The 15,245-nt window shown below is 43.2% G+C and overlaps 1 protein-coding gene across 3 annotated transcripts; it reads right to left on the bottom strand.

Annotated features, from left to right (window-relative positions):
- Window positions 1-1,483: 1,483 nt before the first annotated feature.
- Window positions 1,484-15,199, bottom strand: POLR3F (RNA polymerase III subunit F). 3 transcript variants are annotated; one of them, XM_088676115.1, is made up of 10 exons: window positions 15,118-15,199; window positions 13,658-13,703; window positions 12,839-12,956; window positions 11,286-11,353; window positions 10,880-10,947; window positions 10,529-10,641; window positions 8,698-8,841; window positions 6,829-6,936; window positions 4,337-4,528; window positions 1,484-1,865 (listed from the first exon to the last, which is right to left on the bottom strand). In XM_088676115.1, the coding sequence occupies exons 3-10, from the start codon at window positions 12,893-12,895 to the stop codon at window positions 1,788-1,790; spliced, it is 828 nt and encodes a 275-aa protein (XP_088532241.1). In that variant the 5' UTR covers window positions 12,896-12,956; window positions 13,658-13,703; window positions 15,118-15,199; the 3' UTR covers window positions 1,484-1,787. The 3 variants fall into 3 exon arrangements, with proteins under 3 accessions (XP_088532241.1, XP_034959426.1, XP_088532242.1); XM_035103535.3 differs by lacking the exon at window positions 13,658-13,703; XM_088676116.1 differs by lacking the exon at window positions 13,658-13,703 and having other exon boundaries at window positions 14,283-15,199.
- Window positions 15,200-15,245: the final 46 nt, after the last annotated feature.

The following is a 15,245-nucleotide window of genomic DNA, read 5'->3' on the forward strand; positions in this document are numbered from 1 at the left end:
TCTGCAGACAGTTTTTCCGGGTCATGTGGCCAACATAACTAAGCCGCTTCTGGCCGGAGCGGTACCTATTTATCTACTTGCACTTCAACGTGCTTTCGAACTGCTAGGTTGGCAGGAGCTGGGACCGAGCAATGGGAGCTCACCCCGCAGCAGGGATTCGAACCACCAACCTTCCGTTCAGCAAGTCCTAGGGCTCGGTGGTATAGACCACAGCGCATTTGGGAAAAAAATGTATTATAGTGGCAGCACCTACACTTTGGAATTCCCTGCCTACTGACATTAGACAGTCACCCTAACTGTATAGTGGTACCTCAGTTCTCGAACGTCTTAAAGTCGGATGTTTCGGTTTTCAAACGCCAAAAACCCGGAAGTAACTTCTTCAGTTTTTGAACGCTTTTCAGAAGTCAAACATGTTACGCACCTTCCGTTTTGAGTTTTCCATAAGTACTTTGCTTCAGGATGAGAACAGAAATCGTGCTCCGGCGGCGCAGCAGCAGGAGGAGGCCCTATTAGCTAAAGTGGTACCTCGGGTTAAGAACAGTTTCAGGTTAAGAATGGACCTCCAGAACAAATTAAATTCTTAACCAGGGGTACCACTGTATAAATTTCATGAAATAAAGGAATATTTCTCTGTACAGTATATGAGGAAAGAGGGACAAGGGATCACTAACAGAGTATTGTCCTCCGGAAACTACAAAACCCAGTATATTGAGGAAGAAGTCATGGCTTTTAAACTGATATAAAATGTAAGTTGATCATATTAATATGCCAAGGCAAAACAAGTTATGAAACATCCTGTAAACTAAAGTTTGAATACTTAACAGTAATTTGGCCAGGCCTTTGGAGGGTGTGTGCAAGTTTATAACCACATGAATGTGCCGGGAAGGCAAAGAGACCTTCATTTTCCTTGATGAAGCAGGGGGTGGGGAGGTGGGGGAGCCAAAGGTAAAGAGGGTCTCTCTCTCTCTTTAAATAGAGAAGAGAGGCAAATCTAAGGAGTCAGAATGGCAAAAGGCTGCAGGAAAAGAAGGCAGCAGAGCTAAAGGTAAGAGAACATAACACGGAGATGTGGGCAATGCTCCAAGCAGGACAGGAAATGAAGCTCAAAGTCCGTCAACAGAGAGAAGCTACAAGCAAAGAAAATTGCTGATCTAATTTCCTGCCTTCCAACCAGGAGGGAGTAGAATCTACTTGGACATCACTCACACTCAACTTAGAATCCATTGTTTTTGCTGGATTTGATTTTACAATTTAAGACAAACACCTGGAAAAGATTTGCCAGAACAAAAGATTAAAGAATATCTCCGTTTCAGCGCTGCCCCATCTTGTATTCCTATGCACCTCCCAGTTACTTGGCAAAGGCTTCAACAAGAGAACATTTGGGTGGATTGTGCCCACCCAGTACCATAAAACAGGGCTGCTTCTTGTGCAGCTGCTCTCTACCACATTATGACCCAAAAGGCACACTCAATGGCAATATAAATGGCAATATAAATTATTTATTTTATTTAGCACAGGAATCAACAAATCTCCCAACAGGTCAAAATATAACTTGCATCTCTAAAGAATATGCAGAACTCTGTGCCTGCATACAGTTTATACAGGAAGCAATTTTAGAGTCTTGGCCCCTTTCTTTCCATGTGTCCAGTCAGTGCCCAAAGAGAGATCAGAGTCTTTGCCACAGGAAAGACACCGTCAAGGATTTTTGCATTCTTCTTCAAGAAAAACAGTGTCCATAATTAAAAGGTTGATCAACCTAGGTTGCAATAAGCTCTCTCCACTTACTGCTAAAATTCTAACCACTCTACCATATAAATACAATTTGATGGAGATATCTCACCACCTTCATGGCAGTCATCAAAAACCTAGAAAGGGAATTAAATATACATACAATTAGTTTATGCCATTTGCTAGAACAATTCAGCTATATATGCATTCAGCCCCAAGGACTGCATGTTAGTTTCTCAATCATCTCCTTGGGGCATACGGGGAGGCGGGGGTCATATGGATTTAATAAGGCTCCTCCCTAGGCAACTGATTGTTGATGAAATCCCTCGTTTTCACTGCTGCAACCTGCAACCTGCAGAAAACTCTTGCTCTCACCAAGGGAAACATATGCATTATCCAGACCCTCCAAGTGTCCCTATTTTCCAGGGACAGTCCTGGATTTCTGAAGGAGCGTCTCCACCCCCATTGTTCTACCCGGACACTGAGGTCCAGCGCCGAGGGCCTTTTGGCGGTTCCCTCGCTGCGAGAAGCCAAGTTACAGGGAACCAGGCAGAGGGCCTTCTCGGTAGTGGCACCCACCTTGTGGAACGCCCTCCCATCAGATGTCAAAGAGAACAACAACTACGGTACCAGACCTTTAGAAGACATCTGAAGGCAGCCCTGTTTAGGTAAGCTTTTAATGTTTGATGGATTACTGTATTTTAATATTTTGTTGGAAGCCACCCAGAGTGGCTGGGAAGGCCCAGCCAGATGGGCAGGGTATAAATGATAAATTATTATTATTATTATATTATTATTATTATTATTATTATTATTATTATTATTATTATTTACAGAAGCCATTCCAATTTTCTGATTTAATCCCAGAAAGTCCTGCTTTTCCTCAGGGCATCCCTATTTTCATTGGAGAAATGTTGGAGGGTATGCATTATCTGCTTATTCTGCATCAGCATTCTTTTTTTAATTTTTTTTTATTCCATTTTTTTGACACTACAGAATCTCATCCTGTCCTCCATATTCTTTAATATGCCCCTGCACAAGATTATATTGCCTCTGCACAAGATTATATTGTGGCTTGGAAGTTGGATGCCAACAATATGCAGGCTTCTTCTCCATTTCCCCCACCGAAGCGCTTTGTCTGGAACCAGGAATGAAGCGGTCGAGAGCCAACAAGCTGAAGCTCAGTTCTGAGTTTGCTGCTTTGTACGTGGGGCCACCTTCTGAATACTGGTCAGAAACAGTAGCTATTTCAAATTATAGCCGCTATGGTACAACCGGGGGCCAGCTGCTGAGCATATTTCACCAAGTGCTTACAGCTTCTCACAATTAAAAATGAAATGTGCCCTGGCCTACAGCCTGGGATGCAGGTGGCTGATGGAGCAACTTCTCCCACATGGGCATAGCCATTTACTTAGATCTTCAGAGGTTTTTCCCTTGGTGCCTCTACCACCTGAGGAGACATAAGCAATGGCTGAAATGGGGGGAGGGGCGCTAGCTTGTGCTGTACTAGTTGTGGAATTCCATCCTCCAGATAATTTGCTTGCGTCCTTTACATACCTCATGAAGACATTTTTATCTTCCGAGGCTTCTGATCACCTATGCCTACAATTTCTGATAAGTTGCTTTAAAGCTATCTTCAGCTACTGTGTTCTGTGTATCTGTTTAGCGTTTTAGTTCCCGTTGCTCGGTCCCAGCTCCTGCCAACCTTGCAGTTCGAAAGCACAGCAGTGCAAGTAGATAAATAGGTATCGCTGTGGCGAGAAGGTAAACGCCGTTTCCGTGCACTCTGGCACTCGTCACCGTGTCCTGTTGTGCCAGAAGCGGTTTAGTCCTGCTGGTCACATGACCTGGAAAGCTGTCTGTGGACAAACGCCGGCTCCCTCGGCCTGAAAGCGAGATGAGCGCCGCAACCCCAGAGTCGCCTTTGGCTGGACGTAACCGTCCAAGGGTCCTTTACTTTTACCCTTACAGTGGTGCCTCGCTAGACGAATTTAATTCGTTCCACGGGTCTTTTCTTATAACGAAAAATTCGTCTAGCGAATCAACATAGGAATGCATTGAATTTTTTTTGAATTTTTTTTGCCCATAGGAACGCATTAATTGAATTTCAATGCATTCCTATGTGAAACTGTGATTTCGTAAAACAAATTCGTCTAGCGAGGCAACCTCCACTAGAAAAAACCTTTCATTAAGCGGAAATTTTGTTAAGCAGGGCATTCGTTAAGCGAGGCACCACTGTATTGTGTTTCTGATTGTTTTGTAAACACAGCTGTTGTTGGTCCCCCACCCCCCCCAAAAATAATTGTATCAAAATAGAAGCTAATAACACAAGAGCAAATGCTGGAAGTCACAGGAGGAGAGTGTTGTTCTTGTGCTCAAACCCTGCTTGCGATTTCCCCACAGGCCTCTGCTTGGCCACTGTGAGAACCGGAAGCTGGACTAGATGGGCCATTGGCCTGTTCTATTCCTGCTTAAACATTTTACAGCTTATAGGGTTTGTTATGTATGTTCTCTGCAGTCCTGCCTGAATGGCTGCCTAAATGAGAACCAAGCTTAAATATGTTAGATCAGCTCAATATCATCATGTTATTCCTGAGAAGTAACTCACCGGACAGAGTCCACAAGGTGTCCGAACTAAGCCTGTAGCCTGGATGATGGGATTGATGGCTCTGTACAGTTTCATGTGCCCATCCACGCTGCCGGCAGCTGCTTCTTTTGCAGCAACAATGGTCATTTCTACCTTTCCATCATAGATTAGTGTGTTGAGAATGGTTTCAATATCTTCCATTGACAATTCCACCTAAAAAAAAGATTCGTAAAAAATGAAACAACAGAAGCAGCTTTTTCAAACAAAGGAGGAGATACCTATCGATACTTCTAAAGGTAAAGGGACCCCTGACCGTTAGGTCCAGTCGCGGACAACTCTGGGGTTGTGGCACTCATCTCGCTTTACTGGCCGAGGGAGCCGGCATTTGTCCACAGACAGTTTTTCCGGTTCATGTGGCCAGCATGACAAAGCCGCTTCTGGCGAACCAGAGCAGCGCACGGAAATGCCGTTTACCTTCCCGTCAGAGCATGCACTTTGACATGCTTTCGAACTGCTAGGTGGGCAGGAGCAGGGACCAGCAACGGGAGCTTACCCCGTCGCGGGGATTTGAACTGCCAACCTTCTGATTGGCAAGCCCTAGACTCTGTGGTTTAACCCACAGCGCCACGTGTGATGGATCCCCCACCTCACTGCTTTAACCTCAGAGGCTCTCTCTGTGCTTCTCCACAAAGAGGAGAAAAAAACCTCCAGAGTCCAAATTGGACTTGTCTCCAGAGTACCTCAGGCTCTGCGTTCGAAACCTATGGCCACCAGTGGGGTCTCCCTCCCTGGGATCCCTACTGCTACAGTGTGCCTCTCCCTTAGGCAACTATGTGGCTCCTTCGGCTGCGCTAACCAGCCCTTTGTATGACAGGAGAAACAGCAAACAGTTTCCTCTTCCCCAGGAAAGCTTTGTTCTCCCCTCTTTGTCACACCTCTGAAGGTACTGAGACACTGCCGAGTCAGTGAACGTTTAAGCACATTTAACTTTATTATTTAACTTATAAACATGAGTTTCTTTGGTTCTTAAAAGCACATATCTTCTTTTTATTTAACACAGTTTTCTTCATACAGCTCCTGCATCCCTCTTTAACACTCTACTCTCTACCAACTCCCTAACTCCCAACTGTCAACCACCTAACTGACCAAACCGCTCCTCTCTCCTTTTAAACTGGGAACAGTCCCGCCCCCATCAGAATGTTATGTCAGTCAGGCTGGAGGTGGATTAACTCTTTTCCAGCCAGGTAGGAATAAATATTTCAAAACCGTGTCAATCCGTTACACCACCCACATCCATTGATGGTTCTAGACTGCAGCTAACACTCCAAATATTTGAAATTAATGTGGCAGAAATTAGAGGTGCTAGGAACTTACAGTAAGAAAATCAAAGGCTTGTCAAGCAGGAACTTAAGGTAGCGTGGAAAAAAACCTCATCTATTATTGTTAAAAACAATTTATATACCGCTTAACTACACCTTCTTGGGAGCCAAAGACGGAACAAGGAGCTGGTAGTGCAACACCATCATCTAATTAGGACCAGCGCAGGTCTCCATTTGACCTGCTAGGCTCTTTTTACCAAGCCATGGCCACCTGCCCTACACCTGACATTATATGTGACATCAGATGTGGAGCAGGAAGGATGTGGTTCCACGGGAGCAATGAAAGCTCCTGATTATTCCTTTCAAAAGTGGGGCTCACTGATCAGCCCAGAGAGAGAAGCCCACTGGGAGTGGAGACTCAGGGATCATGGCGGTGCTTGCAAGGCCAGCGCCAGCCATCAGCTGAATGCCTTTACCTGCAGCACTTTTGATTTCACAAAGGAAAACAAACAGTAAAAAGAAAGTTTTACTGACTGTTCCCATAGTTTCCCCCCACTATGTGACCATAAGGTTTATTTTATCACTTTCCAAGCCCACGCCCGAATATTTGTTCCTTTTTTTTGTAATTGAGCATTGTTTTTAAAAACTTTAGCAAATAACCATAGGAGATGAAATTTTTAGGGGGGAAATGAAAACCCGATAAAGTAAGATTACGCAAATGCAGACTGTAATAACGATAAAAAGCTTTTAATGCTCTCCTATACACCAACAAAGAAGTAAGTATAGTGGTACCTCGCAAGACGAATGCCCCGCGCAACGAAAAACTCGCAAGACAAAAGCGTTTTGCGATGTTTTTGGTGACTTGCAAGACGAAGTTTTCTATGGCTGTGCTTCGCAAGATGATTTTTTTTGGCGGTTTTTTGTTGTTTTTTTGCCGCGGCAAACCGCACTTCGCAAGATGAAATTATCGCAAGACGAAGCGACTCGCAGCACGAATTAATTTCGTCTTGCGAGGCACCACTGTATTTCCCTGGGGAGGATATATCTAAAATATAGGACATCAGAGAAATATGTAGCTGAAGTTGAGCTGATGCTAAAAAAATATTTATCCACAGCAGCCATTGGTTTCCAAAACAATACAGTATTGATCATTGTACAGAAAATGCAAGGAAAGAAATAGAACGACTACTTTACCTTACTGACACCTAACTCACTGATGTATTTCCACACCTCGTGAGAGGATGCAAACGAGCTGTTTCTCTGGATCATGGGGTTCTGCTTGCTTTCTCGAGCTGCTTCGGCCTACAAAATACAGAGAGAGAAGCACGGTGTGCGGCAAAGCCAGTCTGCATAGGTAAAGGAGGATACATTCCTAGTTTAACAAAATTTTAGAGAGATTATTGGACATGGCACCCAGAAAGGCACATGGGGCTCAGTGGTCAAGCACATGCGGGAAAGCACACCAGGTTCCGCATCCCCTTCTCTAAAAGGTGGTTCTCTTCCAGTATTTAATCTCACATTCTGGGACACAGAGAGGTTAATTATGTATGTATGTGGGAAATACAGCAATGCATTCCTATGAAGAATATGACATGTCTTTACCCAGTCCAATAGTCAAACCATTAGGCAACACTGCCTGCCAACCCTGCACTGTTAGCACCACACTGCTCCTGTCCACAATGGAGGGGAAGTGTAGTGTAGTGGTTTGACTACGGGGCTAGTTGCATTCCCTTCCGGAGGAGAGAAAGCGGGCAGGCAATCTGGAGGGCGGTAGCCACCCTCCCCACTGCATCTGGGCCTGAAAGGCCTAGGGAACCGGTAGGTGCATGGAATGTGTTAGGAAACACAACTCGCATCACAATTGTGCATCATTGCTGATCGTGGGCATGCATGTTAAGCATACCTGCCAAGTTGCTGTCAGAGAAATAAGGGACCAGGCGGGAATAGCAGACCGGAAGTAGCGCTGCCACCATTTTGGAACTGGGCGGAGCATGCTCAGAAGTGACTTTTGATGCTGCTTTGCCCAGTTTCAAAATGGCTGTTGCGCCAGAAGTCTCACTGCAGCCATTTTGGAACTGGGCAGAGCAGCATCAAAAGTCACTTCTGAGCATGCTCCGCCCAGTTCCAAAATGGCTGCCGCGGGGAAAACGGGAGACTTGGCAGCTATGATGATAAGGCATTGTTTTAGGTTTATTACGGTAATCTATTAATTTAGGAAGATTTATATGCAGTTTCATCAAAGAGGTCCCTAAGCACTGGACATAACAAAAATGTAGAAAAACACACACACATACACACACAAAACTACAAAAATATTAAAAAACAAATATACATAAAACAATTAAAATTTTAATGTATTTTAATCTTTTTAATGTATTTTAATCTTTTTAATGTACTTTAATCTTTGTTGGAAGCCGCCCAGAGTGACTGGGGAAACCCAGCTGGATGGGTGGGATACAAATAATAAATTATTATTATTATTATTACACCACACATATAATAAAAATAAGTAAAATTCAAAACAAATGTAAGTAAATTAATTAACTAAAACTAGCCAGCTTTGTGGTGCTTGAACCAACATGAGACACACTTAAACCGCCAGGTTTTTTTTAAAAAATCACTGAGTTTACTTTGTTCCTTGCAACCATATGGAAGACATTTAGTGTCTGAGATATTTGCAGAGCCCCATCCTATATTCTGTTTCTGGGTAACACCAGAGTGTGATGGAACCCTTCAAACTAGCAATATCAGGGCTCATCACCAACAGCACTCCCAAAAACTCGACCAGCACTGGTGACAAAAAATATAACAACATGTTTCTTCTACAGTATTTGGGATTGCCTTTTTAGGAAAAAGGAAAACTGGAGACAGTTAAAGGACTTTATGAGTTTATTCCTACAGAATGTTCCTCAGCAGTTGCTCCCTCCTGCGTCCCAGCTGGCTGGCCGAGATATGCTATCAGTGAAAACTGCAAAGCAAATATCTCTTTGGCACATTATTGGGGTTGCAGTGACATGGCACAAAGAATCATGCACAGAACAAGGACACAGGTAGTTCACTCACCTTGGTCTGTAAGAACTTAAAACACTGTTGATTAAGCACCTCTACGAATTCAGATTCAAAGTCTTGGTCGCTATACCAAGCTCCTCCTGTCACAGAGCGATCTGGTTGAAGGTTGTATAACATATACACTTTCTTCTTGGAAGCCTAATGAATTAATGGTACAGGTTTTGTTCACAAGTTCTCTTTCATTAAGAGAGAGAAAATTAAGCCTGGATTGCTGAGTTGGTTAGAGCAGTGTTTCCCAACCTTGGGTCTCCAGCTGTTCTGGGACTACAACTCCCATCATTCCTAGCTAGCAAGACTAGTGGTCAGGGGTGATGGGAACTGTAGTCTGAACACCGCTGGAGACCCAAGGTTGGGAAACACTGGGTTAGAGCATGGTACTGAGAATGGCAGTGCTGCAAGTTCAATCCCTGTCTGGGACAGCTGCATATTCCTGCATTGCAGGGGCTTCAGGGGCTGGACTTAGGGTCCTTTCCAACTCTACAATTCTCTGATTTCTATAAAAACGTGTGTATTCTGGGAAATGCCATAAACAGTTTTGTTTTTTAATTTCCCCCCCTTTATTAAGATTTATTAAGATTAAAAAATAAAATACATCGAATTAATTCACAGTTAAATCATACTAAACATATAACACAATAATAATGATATATACAATGTTTCAAATCAAATCATATAACATACAACATAAATAACACATCAATCTCTCCACTCTGTTACTTCCCCTTGTCTGCACCTCAGTTACCTTAATTTCTTCTTGACAACTGCTTCTCTTTACATGCCATAAACAGTTGTGTGCATGCATCTCTCTGACTCTGCCAAAGTGAATTGCTTCAGCACAATTGTATATTCACCTCTACTTGCCCTACATTGTGTATGCTCGTTTTGTTTTTGTTTTTAAAAATATTTTTCATTGGTTTTTACAAAAACTAATTCAAAATAATGGAGGAAAAAAAACTTTTACCATATCCATATATGAGATTCTCTGAATCTCGCGACTTCCCCCAGTCCCCTGCATGGGTCCTTAAAATATTTTTTCTAAAACTACTACTACCACTAATAATAATAATAATTATTATTATTATTATTTATACCCCACCCATCTGGCTGGATTTCCCCATATCATTACGTTCTCTGCAGTTTTCATTTCTCTAAATTATCCATATTTTCGTTTATTTACAAGTTATTTTTACAGTCCAGCTAATGTTTTTATTTGTTCACAATGGTCTCCTAAGTAAATTATAAAAAATTTCCACATTCTTTTTAAAAGTCTGTATCTTCTCAATTCCTGAGTCTCAAGAGACACAGGCACGGCCATGGTGTGGGGCTATCGGTGGCTCTGGCAATGACAATGGCAGAGGTCTGGGCAGCAGCAGCAGCAGCACTGCTCATTTCTTTAAGAGCATAAGAAGAGCCTGCTGGATCAGGCCAGTGGCCCATCTAGGCCAGTATCCTGTTCTTACAGGGGCCAACCAGAAGCCTGTGAGAAACCAGCAAGCAGGACCTGTGTGCACAGTATCATAGAACTTTTAGAGTTGGGAGGGAGCCCTGGGGTCATCTAGTCCAACCCCCTGCAATGCAGGAATCTCATCTAAAGCATCCAGGACAGATGGCCCATCTAACCACGGCCACCACCTCCAGGAACCAGGAATGGCTGCAGCTCTCAGTCAAGGGCGCTCGTTAGAGACAAACCCATTATTTCTACCACTTAACAGGTGAAACCACAATTAGACAACGACTCTTAAGAGCTATTTCTTCTGTTACACAATAGAAATGCTTTACCCCCACACAACGGTCAGGCATTAGTTCAAAATTATGAGCTACTCACCGCTACAGACTTCACAGCTTTAATGAGTTTCTTGCTTTCCAAGTTCTTCAGGATCTTGTTGATCTCAGTTAATGGAAGATTGCTTTTGTATCTAATATCCCTGCTCCAAATACCTGTTTTGGGTGTTGAAAAAAAAGGAAAACTAATTCATATTGAGCTTGAATCATATTTTTACATATTACATGTATCCAGGTTCTCACAATACCACCCCCACATCATTTCCCTGTATTGAATGCCATTTCTCCAAGTAAAATAAAAAACCTTTCTAACTCTACTGCATTCAGGAATTAAAAAGCTACAGTGAAGAAGACCACAAAGTGGGAAACACAAAGCAACAAACACTCACACTACCTTTGTTTCCTGCATCCTCTATAATCTGATATACCAGCTTCTCCTGATTGTCAGATCCCTTCATTTTACTGCAGAAAGACAAAATAAGAAGTGAATTGTGTTGAAAAGCTTGGTGGATTTGATCGATGTGAAATTAAATACTAAACAACTCTGAGGGTTTTTTCCCCAGACAATCAAGCAGCAAATACATTTTATGAAACAAATAAATACTATACATATTTTGAGATGTCAGAAAGAAACTAGAATTTGACCACAGATGAGAGCGCTTTCTGCTAGTTATTTAGAAATGTTCTTTCACCCTAAGGTGATTTTCCAAGCTACAGTGTTATGGTAATTACAATTATGTCCATCAATTTCTCAGTGACAGAAGCAGAAAAAATGTTGATGCTTTGACAGCACAGCTTACCCAGCATTCTGAGATTCCTTGATCCTGTAGAGAAGGCCAGTGCTGCTCCTCAGCAGATCCAGCTGTCCCTAAGAGAACACACATTATTGTACTATTTCTAAAATAATGATTTAACATTAGGACGCAATATGAAAGACACTCAATAATAAACTTATAGACTGTATTAATTTAATACTGCATATTCCCTTATATAATTAATATTCATTCTTAATGGATCAGGAAAAAAGTATTTCCCCCTTAAGATGTTATACATTTCTTTTTTGTGACTCTGAAGGACACCTAAATGGATTACATTTTTAGGCATACTCTACAAATTGTAATGTGTGCACATGTTTATGGATATGCATGGCACAATTTTATGGACACGTGTGGCAAACAGATATATTTGTCAGGGAAATTTGGCTGCAGTTCTCTGTTGAGCATATGTTCTATAGTAAACCTTGATTTGCTGTTGTACAATATGTGAAATGGTTCTAAGCAGCAAAGCTAGACAAATGGATGAAGATTATGAGATGAGCTAGATTAGCGGCCTTCAAGAGAAGGCTTAAATCTATGGTGTTGCTTGCTAGACGGGGTTGGGATATGATCAAGGTCCCCATTTGCCACCAGAGGCCCCTGCTTCATATGCAGAGTGGCTCAACGGGCAGAACACAAATGCTGGCGGTGTTTCTGCCAGCAGTAGCAGGAGTAAAGCAGTGTCTTACACATATTGGCCAGAGAATATAGCCATGATACGAACATTCTCCAATAGGCTTTGAATAAGGTCCATATCCTGGCTGAATTCTATACAATTCTATACAGTACATTCTCTGAGCAATATGCACATTCTCTAATAAGTAAGTAAAGTCTCCCAGAAGCATGCTCCCCCCCCTTACACGCAATTCTTCTTGATGAGCAGATTATGTGCACATTCTCCATGAGTTTTCATGAATATGCACAATAGCTGGTTGTTACGCACATTAACCGCTGAACGTGCGTTATCCCGATATATACTGTAATCCAGTTTAAATACTGTCAAAGAACTATGGTAGGTGCACTATTGTTCAGGTTTTGCTAAATTAGTAGCATGAGAAACCATCAGATTGCTTCTTCACACATTCAACTCTAGGACAAGCAATTAACACTGGGCAGAAAGCCAAGGTCTACTTCTGCCATAGTAACTGCGCTCTCATTGGTTGAGATCAGCACTGAGACCTGTTATCAGAGAAAGCTAGCACAGTACGTAGTGTGGTGAGTGTGGTCAGTGTAGGAGGAGAGGTGCTGTATCAGTTGTGAGAGAGAGACAGAGACAGAGAGGAAAGGATTTATTTTACTTTGTTTTTTAGTTCTAAAGTTGTACATAGAAACTCTGGATTTCTTTTATTTTAATAAATCCTGTATATAGTTTATTCTGCGTCCAGACGTCTAGTCATTTAAGTTACCACCAGAAGCTTCCAGAAAAACCTGCGCAAACTCTGCTGTGTTCAGGCTGAAGTTACACCTGACACTTAAAAACACTAAGACACTATATTGTCTTTTGAGACAACCAACAACAGAACTAAGGAAGGTCTTACCATTGAGAGCAGCCTGTTAATGGCCACGGCCCGTTGCTGAGCCTCCATGTGAGGCATGTCATTCTGAATCACCTGGTCTGTGATGCCCTGGGGAAACTGATGGCACAGCTCAATGATCCTGGCAAAAGTAGAAATAGCAAGTAAAGTACCACTAATTATAGAACAAATCCACAACTAACATAACATAAAGCATCTACCGGTATATCTATTCTTTTCTTAAGTCCCAAATATCTAATAAGAAAAATATTAATTGCAATTAAAAAAAAGAACTATCACTGAGAAAGCAGCAGAAAAAAAATGTTAAAAAACAAATACCTATAACAATAAGAAAAATAATCAAGAACTAACTCTACACCAGGGAGTCAAAAGCTAAAAGCTCCCTGGAGAATCAAACCAAGTCAAATTGCTGGCTGAGTAAATATGGCTTGGTTCACAGCCTGCCTTGCTACAAGAATGGTGTCTGCCACACTGCCCCTTAAGAACCAACTGACAAAAGACTAGGAGTGGGGGCTGGTTTGGTACCAGCCTGGTGTATTCTCCTACCCAGCAAGACTGTATGGTTTTTGCCTGCATTATTCTGGTTTGCCCAATGAGATATCTGCCTGCAGGTAAGAGTGGCGACTGCAGTGTAGGATGCTATTTGACTACTGGTTGACTGAATACAGCTGGAGTGTGGGTGTGGTCCAGAGCTTGCCTTGCTATAAGAACAAGCTCTGTTGTGGGCAGTGGGGATGACTGTTTTGGGATGCTACAGGGGTAGGGTAGTCCTGCACTGTTTGTCAGGATATGGCATTGTAGGTCAGGCACAGTGACTCTCACCTGGTGTGAGGCCATGGTAGAAAAGTCTGGTTTGGTTTGGTTTCCCCTGAGGAAGATACAGGAGGGGTATTGAAAAGGACATCCTCTGCCATCTGACAATGTGAGTTGTTGCCTACGAACTGTGCCTTAATTTATTATCTGTGGCCTAAATCTCCCAGTTATATATGCTGATACTGGATGGTGCTAAAATGTGCCTGGGGAGATGCATCTCCAGACACTCCTCCGAATCATAGAATTGGAGAGCTGAAAGGGACCCCAGGAGTCATATAGTCCACCCACTGCAATGCAGGAATCTCAACTAGATCATCCAACCTCTGCTTAAACGCCTACAACCAAGGGGAGTCCACCACCTCCCGAGGGAGACCTTTCCACTGTCAGACAGCTCTTACTGTCAGAAAGCTCTTCCTGATGTTTAGTTGGAATCTCCTTTCTTGTAACCTGAAGCCATTGGACTTTGAAGTCATCTTATTTCACTTGTTATTTTGTATTATATTTACTGTTTTTAATTAGGTTTTGTAATTTTGGATTATGCGGAATGCTTTATCTGAGTGGATGTAGCAACCGAGTAATTTCGTTGTTCCCGCAAGGGGACAATGACAATAAAGATATCTTATCTAAGTCCTACCCTACAGAGCAGGAGAAAACAAGCTTGTTCTGTGTTCCATGAGACGATCATTTAGATATCTGTAGGTGGCTATCATATCTCCTGGCGTGCTCTGGTCCATGGGGTCACGAAGAGTCGAACACGACTAAACAACAAAATCATATCTCCTCTCAATCTCCTCTTTTCTAGGCTCAACATATCCAGCTCCTTCAACCTTTCCTCCTAAGGCTTGCTCTCCAGACCCTTGATCATCTTGGTTGCCCTCCTTTGCCCATGCTCCAGCTTGTCCACACACTTCTTAAATTGTGGTGCCTAGAATTGGATACTGGACTCCCAAGTGTGGTCTGACCAAGGCAGGATAGAGTGGCACTATAACTTCCCTTGATGTGGACACTGTATTTCTGTGGATGCAGACTAGAATAGCGTTAGCTCTTCTTCTTTTTTCTGCCACATCACCCTGGAGCTCATGCTCAGCTTGTGGTCCACCAAGACCCTCTAGGAGTCTAGGTCCCTTTCACATGTACTAGTGCTAGTAAGCCAGGTGTGTTCCCCCCCCTTCCCATCCTATATCTGTGCAGCTGGTTCTTCCTGCCTAAGTGAAGGAGCTTAACCTTTGTCCCTACTGAGATCCTATCCACACAAACACCCCGCTTGCGCCGTAATCCCTTCCAGGGAATCTTGTCTCCTGCGCTGTTTGGTACCCCTTCTCCACTTCCAACCCCAGCAGAGAGGATGGGCCTCCTCCCCTCCATTCCTTCCTCCCAGTCGCTTGTGAAGACGTGGATGAGGACAGAGCCCTGCGGCACCCGGATCCCCTGGGTGCAGGCGTCGGTTTTGACTCGGGCTCGGCTTTTACCTGCTCTCTATTTCCAGAGGCTCCGGAGCCTTCGCTTCCGCCATCGCGGAAGCCTCCGTCGCAAAGCGAGACCAGGGGAGTCGCGGGGATGCCGGTGACGTCAACAGAAGGCGCCAGTCGAGGGAGGC

This window comes from Zootoca vivipara, chromosome 8, assembly GCF_965207765.1.
Source record: "Zootoca vivipara chromosome 8, rZooViv2.hap1.1, whole genome shotgun sequence".
Taxonomy (NCBI): domain Eukaryota; kingdom Metazoa; phylum Chordata; class Lepidosauria; order Squamata; family Lacertidae; genus Zootoca; species Zootoca vivipara.

Coding starts and splice junctions, on each gene's coding strand:
- POLR3F (XM_035103535.3), bottom strand. CDS start 15,161: ATGGCGGAAGCGAAGGCTCCGGAGCCTCTGGAAATAGAGAGCAG. Junction 11,354..12,838: donor TTAACAGGCTGCTCTCAATG/GTAAGACCTTCC, acceptor GTGTTCTCTTAG/GGACAGCTGGATCTGCTGAG. Junction 6,937..8,697: donor TTAAGTTCTTACAGACCAAG/GTGAGTGAACTA, acceptor TGTATTTTGTAG/GCCGAAGCAGCTCGAGAAAG.